The 7,572-nt window shown below is 69.1% G+C and overlaps 2 protein-coding genes across 10 annotated transcripts in view; both read right to left on the bottom strand.

The window, feature by feature from the left end:
- The window catches only part of WASF2 (WASP family member 2), a 44,317-nt gene extending 39,003 nt beyond the window's left edge, over positions 1-5,314 (bottom strand). Inside the window, exon 1 of the mRNA XM_035345743.1 lies at positions 5,281-5,314. The gene's annotated coding sequence lies outside the window, so the exon portion shown is untranslated. The remainder of the gene's footprint in view (positions 1-5,280) is intronic.
- Positions 1,564-7,572, bottom strand: part of AHDC1 (AT-hook DNA binding motif containing 1) — a 48,454-nt gene continuing 42,445 nt past the window's right edge. For 7 of the 9 annotated variants that reach the window (XM_035345729.1, XM_035345736.1, XM_035345727.1 and 4 more), the window contains 3 exons: positions 7,137-7,177; positions 1,890-6,941; positions 1,606-1,747 (listed from right to left, as the gene is read on the bottom strand). In XM_035345729.1, the coding sequence (XP_035201620.1) occupies positions 1,933-6,864 (4,932 nt within the window). In that variant the 5' untranslated portion in view covers positions 6,865-6,941; positions 7,137-7,177 and the 3' untranslated portion in view covers positions 1,606-1,747; positions 1,890-1,932. Of the gene's footprint in view, positions 6,942-7,136; positions 7,178-7,290; positions 7,404-7,572 lie in introns of all 9 variants that reach the window. The other 2 variants (XM_035345734.1, XM_035345728.1) reach the window with 2 other exon arrangements.

Here is a 7,572-nt window from a genome sequence, read left to right as displayed (position 1 = left end):
CGGGGGCTCCGCTGGCTGGGTTGGCTGCGGGGAGAGGGGACAGGGGTGAGCGTCCGGCCGCCCCCCCCCCGCCCCCCCCCCCCGCCTGGCTTCCCGCAGAAGGGATGGATCCGTGCCCGAATGGGTGGTTTCCCGTGTGGCCCAGGGGTCTGGGGTCCCACAAACCCATATCCAGCACCCCCATGCCCAGGGGTCTGGGGTCCTGCACGCCCCAAATCTGGCACCCACCTGCCCAGGGTTTTGGGATCCTGCAACCCCCCTCATCTGGCACCCCCATGCCAAGGAGTCCAGCACCCACCTGCCCATGGGTCTGGGGTCCCGCACCCCCCCGATCCAGCACCCACCTACCCAGGGGTCTGGGGTCCTGCACCCCCCCCATCCAGCACCCACCTGCCCAGGGATTTGGGGTCCCACATGCCCCTGTTTGGCACCCACATGCCCAGGTGTCTGGGGTGCTGCCCGTCCCCATCCAGCACCCACCCACCCAGGGGTCATGGGTCCCACAAATCCCCCATCTGGCACCCACATGCCCAGGGGTTTGGGGTCCTCCACACCCCATCATTTGTCACCCACCTGCCCATGGGTTTAGGGTCCTGCAACCCCCCCATCGAGCACCCCCATGCCAAGGGGTCTGGCACCCACCTGCCCAGGGATCTGGGGCACCCACACACCCAGGAGTTTGGGGTCCCACAAATCCCCCATCCAGCACCCACATCCCCAGGATCTGGGGTCCTGCTCACCCCCCATTTGCCACCCACACACCCAAGGGTCTGGGGTCCTGCTCACCCAGCACCCACCCGCCCCCGTCTCCAGCACCCATCCACCCTGTCCTCCAGCACCCCGCACCCTGGGCACCGGCACCGAGCACCCTGCGCTCCAGCCACCCACAGACCCTGGGGCAGCCGAGGTCTCCGGGTCAGTGCTCGGCCACGGGACGCCACCGGCAGCACCCATGGGTGCTCGCAGCCCAAACGGTGCCGCGGCCGTCCGGGGACAGGCACCAGCGGGGCGCACGTGGCACTTACTGGGCGCCGGCTGCGTCTCCGAGACCCACGGCGAAGCTGCCAAAGTCTCCTCGCGGCCAGCTCTCCGAAACACCCACCGGCGTCATCCGGCGAGAAAAACACCCCCAGCAAGCGAGCAAACGGGGAGGAAAACAGAAAAAAAAAAAGAAAAAAAAAAAGAAAAAACAAAAACAAAAACAAAAAAACAAAAACCAAACCGGACCCTCCGAGGGCGGCCGAGGGTCCCCGCGGCACCGGGGAGGGGGCTCGGGGCCGCTGACCCCCACGTCCCGTGGCCTGCCCAGCCCTGCCCGCCCGCCGGCTCTGTCCTGGGCTCGGCGGGGGCCGGTGCTGTCCGTCCGTCCGTCCGTCCGTCCGATTGTCCTGCTGCGGGGCGGGAGGTGGGGGCGGCAGTCCGGAAAGCAGAGCCGGGTCGTCCTCAGACGGAGCGGGTTTTAGTATGAAGGGGGGGAAAAAAACGCGGGGGGGGGGGGGTCTCTCTCTTCCTTTTCTCTTCTTCCGTTATTTTTTTTCTCTTTCGTTTCACTTATTTTTTAACTTTTTTTTCAGTTTTTTTCTTTTTTTTTTCCTTTTTTTTTGCTTTTCTTTTTTTTTCTTTTTTTTCCCCCTTTTTTTTTTCCTTTTTTTTTTTTTTTTTTTAGAAAACAAACAAACGGTTCCAATCCCAGTTAAATACAGAACTTGAAAAGTGTTCCAGAAAAAAAGTGCTGGCTAAATTACCTCTGCAAGAGAAACACAACAGCGGGGCGGGGGGGTGAGAAGGGCCCGGGCGCCCCGTGTCCCCCAACCCCAACCCCACCCCAACAGCTCAGCACCCCCTCGAGCCCCGTCCCGAGGATGGAGGGGGGGTGTCCCCGCACCTACCCTGTAACAAAACCTCGTTGTCCGGTTGGCACGTCAGCAGACACTACAATGAGGTGACCGTAAAAGTGTCCTCGGGGTGCTGTTGCTCTACCATCGGCCCCAAAAACCCGCTCTTCTGGGTGGGGGCCATGACGGGGTGCCCTTGGGGTGCAAAACTGGGGTACCTGTAGTTGTCCTGCAGCTGCAGCATAGAGTCTCTCGGTACGGGGGAGATATTCAAGTCATTGATCAGGGGGCAAGCGTAGGGGCCTCGGTGGTGAGCCCGGGACATCTCCAAGGGCTCCTTCTCGCCCTTGGGGGGGTGGGTGCCGCTCGGGCTGCTCAGGTGGGGGTTGAGACACGAGGGGTCCGTCCTGCCCATGAAGTCCACCAGCATGCCGGCCCCCGCCTTGCCGTCGTACGAGGAGGGGCTGCGGGTGCTGGCGTTGGGCGAGTACCAGTAGGGGGGATTTTTGCAGCTGGGGGAGTCGTAGTGTGGCTGAGGCATGGGGAGGTCGCGGCAGGCCATGTGCGGGGCGTGCGGCAGGGCCCCCCCCTGCATGCTGTGTTTGAGCGAGTCGCAGGCGGGCAGCTTGCGGAGGTCGCCCGCCCGCAGGTCCTCCTTGAAGGCCAGCGTGGGCGAGCAGTTGGGCGAGAAGGCTTTCTGCAGGCCGGCCTCGAAGACAGTCTGCTGGCCGGGGGCCGCCAGCTGGTGAGGGAGGGCGGGGAAGTGCTTGCTCTCCAAATCCGGCTGCCCCAGGCCGGGGGAGTCGCTCTGAAAGCCCTGCACGAACGTCCCGTCCGAGGGGGTGGAGGGGTTCATGGAGTAGGGCCCGGCGTAGTCGCAGGGGTCCCGCTCGCCCACCCCGAAGCCCCGGGACTGGGAGGGCAGGGGGGACATGCTGCTGTCCCCGCTGTAGTAGTCCAAGCCCAGGTCCGTGCTCTCTTGGAAGAGGGGGTTCACCGGCTGCGACTTGGTGGGGAACTTGGCCTTGCCCGTTCCCCGCTCCTTCTTGGAGGCGCAAGCCCCACGGGAGCCCCGGGGCTGCCGGGGCCCCGTGCTCCTCTTGGAGGGGTACACGGAGGAGGAGGAGGACGAGGAGGAGAAGTTCAGGTGGGACGTGTCGAACATGTCCACCTTCTTCCGCCGGCCCCGTCCGGGCTTGGAGTTGCTCTGGAAGAGGACGCTCTGGTTCCAGTTGTAGCCGGGGGCCGAGGACGCCTCGTTCCAGTCCATCATGAGCTTCTCCAGGCTGGAGAGGCTGGACTGGCCCTCGCTGGACGAGGCCTCGCTGTTGGCGCGCCGGTAGCCGGCCGGCTGGTTGAACTGGGTGCTGTCGGAGGACGACTCGGAGAAGGTCTCCGAGACCGTCTGCTGCTTGGCCTTCTGCGGGGTGTAGTTGGAGATGTCCAGGATGACGTTGGGCTCGTTGAGGTGGCACTCGAAGCCCGGGTTGTAGAGCTGGCTGAAGGCCTCCGAGCTCCAGTCCAACCCGCCGTAGCCCTGCCGGAAAGCCCACTGGGACGCGCTGGGGAACTGCCGGCAGTTCTCGGGCGAGGGCTGGAAGGAGGCCGAGCCTTTGGGCACCATGTAGCCTCCGGGCGAGACGGTGCTGGCCCGGCTGTCGCAGCGCAGCGGGGTGTGAGCGGCGCTGGAGAACTGGCCGCCCTCGGCGCTGTTGAAGAAGGAGGCCTTGCCCAGCGGCAGGCTGGGGCCGGCCGTCTGCGGCGCGTAGCCGGCGCTGTGGGCGCTGCTGGGGGAGGACGGGAGGCTGCTGCCGCTGCCGTAGGCGAAGCTGCAGTCCTTGCTGGTGGGGCAGTCCTGCGCCGACGGGTACTGCTTCCCCGGGGGGAAGACGCTGGCGGGAGCCACGCTCTGCCCCGCGCTGTAGCCGCCGTACTGGGGGTAGCCGGGGGTGCCGCTGGCCGCCGGGTGAGCCGTGGGCGACCGCGACACGGCCGAGGGCGGCACCAGCTTGGGGAAGGCCTCGGCGCCGCGGCACTCCGAGGCTCCTTGGGCCACCCCGTAACCAGCGGCGGGGCGGCCGGGCGGGAAGGCCTGGCGGCCTTGCATGGCCGCGTGGAAGGCGGCCTCGGCGCCGGGGGCCGCTGCTGACGCCGCCACTTTGCCCCCCCGGGCCGGGTAGGCGGCCAGACCCCCCCGTTGGCCCGCCAGGGCGTTGGGGGGAGCCGTGTAGGCGGCCGCCGATTTACGGGACTCGGAGCGCGAGGCCGAGAGGGCGAAGTCCAGCAGGTCGGAGGAGTCGTCCGAGTCCAGCAAGGAGCGGAAATACCCCGTGAAGAGGCTGTGCCGCTCCTGGCTGACCTCGGCCTGCGAGGACGCCGCGCTGCCGGCGTAGAAGCCGGCCCGGCCGGAGGAGCCCGACTCCAGCGCCGCGGCGTGGAAGGGCCTGGCCTCGGCCCCCTGGTAGCTGCAGTTGCGGCTGGCCTGGCCGGCGGCGTGGCCGTGGTGGGGGGCCCAAGGGCTGCCCTTCTCCCCGGCCCACTCAGAGGCACTGTCGCTGAAGCTCTGGCCGGGGTTTTGCTCGGGGAAGAGCACCCCGTTCTTGCGGGTCCGCCGCTTGCGCTTGGGCTTGCCCACGGGGTCGGGCTCCGGCCGGCCCCTCTTGCGCGGGTGCACGGGGTCGGCGTGCACGGCGGCGGGGGCCTTCTTCTTCTTGCCGATGCCCTCGAAGAAGTCGCTGAAGGAGCAGCGGGAGGCGCGGGCGGCGTGCCCACCGCCGCGCCCGCCGAAGCCGCCCGCCTTGCCGCCGCGCCGGCGGAAGCCCTGCACGCGGTGCAAGAAGTGGGAGATGCTCTGGGTGTCAGGTGCCTGGTGGATGGACTCGGGCTCGCTGGGCGTCCAGCAGCGGGGCGGCGAGCAGCGCCCCGAGCACTGGCTCTGCCGGTTGAGGAACGCCAGCTTGGCCAGCACGTCCGAGTAGTCGGCCTTGCTGTCGTTGGTGTCGGCGATGTAGGAGGGCTGGGGAGAGGCCAGCTTCTGCTTCCTCCTCCTCCTCTTCTTCACCTCCGGGGCGGGCTCCTTGGGTTTGGCCTGGCCCAGCAGCAGGTTCTTGGGGGGCCTGCCCCGCTTGCGCTTCAGGATGATGGGCATCTCGCCGGGGGGGAAGACCACCACCACGTTGCGCCCGTTGTTCTTCATCTTGAGCAGCGGCGTGGGCTCCATGGAGCTGCTGGCCGCCAGCTCCTTGCCCTCCAGGTTCAGGTTGCTGCTGAGCGACGACACCTTGTAGGTGGTTTTGTTCCTCCTCCCCAGCGACACGGGGATCTTGGCCATCTTCACCACCATCTTCCGCACCCCACGGCACTTGCTCTTCTTCCCCGCCGCGGGGGCCTTGGGCACCTCGTCGGGGTCCAGGGCTTCGGGGGGCGGCGGGGGGGTCAGCAGCGGGGTGCTGGGCTCCTCGGGCCCCGGGGGCACCTCGGCGGGCAGGGCGAGGGGCAGGACGCGGCTCTCGGGGGCGACGTCTGCCCGGCGCCCTCGCCCTGCCCTCCTCCTGCGGCACAGCATCTTTGGCTTGTCAGTCCGGCGCAGCGCGTACTTGCGGTGGTCCTCGCCGCATCTCCCGGCCCCCCGGCCCCCGCAGGGGCCGCGTTTCACCACGCCGCTCAGGGGACACCCCCCCAGGCGGGGCTGCAGGCTGTGGGGCCGCAGCGGGTCCCCGGTGCCCGCCTGCGCCTCCAGCAGCTCCGGCACGGGCCCCAGCGGCTGCGCCTCCAGCAGCGAGGGCTCGGTTGCCAGCAGCGGGGCCCGCGCCTCCAGGAGCTGCGGCTCCAGGGCTCCGGGCAGCGGCTCCAGCGTCTGCAGCCCCAGCGGCTCCGCCAACGGCTCCAGCGACTGCAGCTCCAGCGATTCGGAGAGCGGTTCCAGCGACTGCAGCTCCAGCGATTCGGAGAGCGGCTCCAGCGACTGCAGCCCCAGCGGCTCCAGGTTCTGCAGCTCCAGCGACTCCGGCAGCGGCTCCAAGCTCTGCGAATCGAGCAGCTGGGGCTGCGACTCCAGGGACTGGGAATCCAGCAGCCGGGACTGGGAGTCCAGCTCTTGGGCCGGGAGCAACTGGGGCTGCGCCTCCATCGACTGTGACTCCAGCAGCTGCGTCCCCGGGCAAGCCAGGGAGGCCAGTTCGTTCAGGATGTCCGCCTCGGCCAGGTCCGAGTAGTCGCCGGCGTCGGGCTGGGAGCAACCGGCTTCCTCCGCGGGCGCTTTGGAGGCCGGAGGAGGCTGCGGGGCGCTCCCCCCCCCGCCCTCGGCCTCCCCGTCGCGGGCCGGGGGCCGGGGGTGCCGCGGTGGCTCCGCTTTGCAGAGCACCCCGCGCTCCTCGGGGCTGCGGATGCTGTTGGCCAGGGAGGGCGAGGAGAAGAAGCTGTACTGGAGGTCGCGGTCGGCGGGCAGGAGGCGGCCGTCCTCGTGGCCGCCGCCGCCGCCGCCGCGGAGGCTGCCGCAGTCCAGGTGCACCCCGCTGCTCTTGAGGTCCTCGGAGAGGCGGTTGAGGTCCTTCATGATGTCGATGAGCTGCACCACGGGGTGGAGGTTGATGTGCCCGTTGCCGCACTTGCTCCGGAGCAGGGCGACGATGCTGTCGACGTTGCAGCGGCCCGAGGCCAGCGTCGCGTTGGGGAAGGTCTTGGGCGCCCGGTCGCGGGCGGCTGCCTCCTCCGCGCTGCCCCCCAGGATCCGGGGCTCGCCGGCGCAGCCCAGCAAGTCCTCGGCCGCCTTGGTGCCGCCGTGCACGCTCTGGCACCGGTCGGCCGGGTCGCCGTGCAGCAGCGAGCCTGCCTGGTGCTCCCGGCCGAGCGCGGGGCACGAGCCCTCAGGGAAGCTCAGCACGCTGCAGGATAAGGCCTTCTCCGCCGGGCAGGCCGGGGGCCGCTGCGCCGGGTGCCCCGGCGGGTAGAACTTGGGCTCTCGGACGTAGTCGGGCGAGCCGCGCACAACGCTGGTCGTTACCACTGGGCCCGGGGGCTTCACGCGCATCCTGAACTCCTCCTCCCCCGCGTGCCGCTTGGCCGAGCAGTTGCTGACATGGGGGTCGGGGATGGTGAGACAGGGACCTGGACGGGGCAGAGAGGGGACAGTGAGGACCCCAGGGCGCCGCCGGCCAAAGCAGCCGGCTGCGCCCGCTCCCTTCCCGCTGAGGGAGAGGGGGGTGCACGGATTTGGCCCCCCGCTCGCCCCGGCCCCGTCGCCAGCAGGGATCAGGCCGCGCTCCCCAGCCTCCTCCCTCGCCCGGCGCAGCGGTGACTTACCCTCGGCTTTGCTGCTGCTCCTGCTGTTGCACTTGAGCTCTCTGCAAAGGAAGAAGGGGCAGGGGGGCGGAGGGTTAGCTGCGAGTCGGGGGTCCCCGGGTTACCCCCCCCGTGCCCCAGGGTTCACAGCGCCAAGTCCCTGCAAGGGACATACCAGGGGCTGGTCCTCCCTGGGGTGCTCCCAAGCTGGCGCAGCCGAGAGGGCAGCCTGTGCCCATCACCCTGGCGTCGGGGCTGCGAGCGGGGCAGGGGGAGGCTGCCTCCGATCTGGGGACAGAGGGGACAGGTTGACCAGCCCCTCCACGGAGCCGGAGGGGGACGCGGGTGCAGGGATGCTCGGGTTAACCCCCCCCCCACATCCCCCCCCCACCCTCCACCCCCTCACCCAACCCCGTACCTCCCACCCCATCCCCACCACCACCTCCCCACCCCGACC

The sequence above is a fragment of the Oxyura jamaicensis genome, chromosome 23, assembly GCF_011077185.1.
Source record: "Oxyura jamaicensis isolate SHBP4307 breed ruddy duck chromosome 23, BPBGC_Ojam_1.0, whole genome shotgun sequence".
NCBI lineage: Eukaryota > Metazoa > Chordata > Aves > Anseriformes > Anatidae > Oxyura > Oxyura jamaicensis.
The sequence above is the reverse complement of the archived record's forward strand: the minus strand, read 5'-3'. Positions and strand labels throughout refer to the sequence as shown.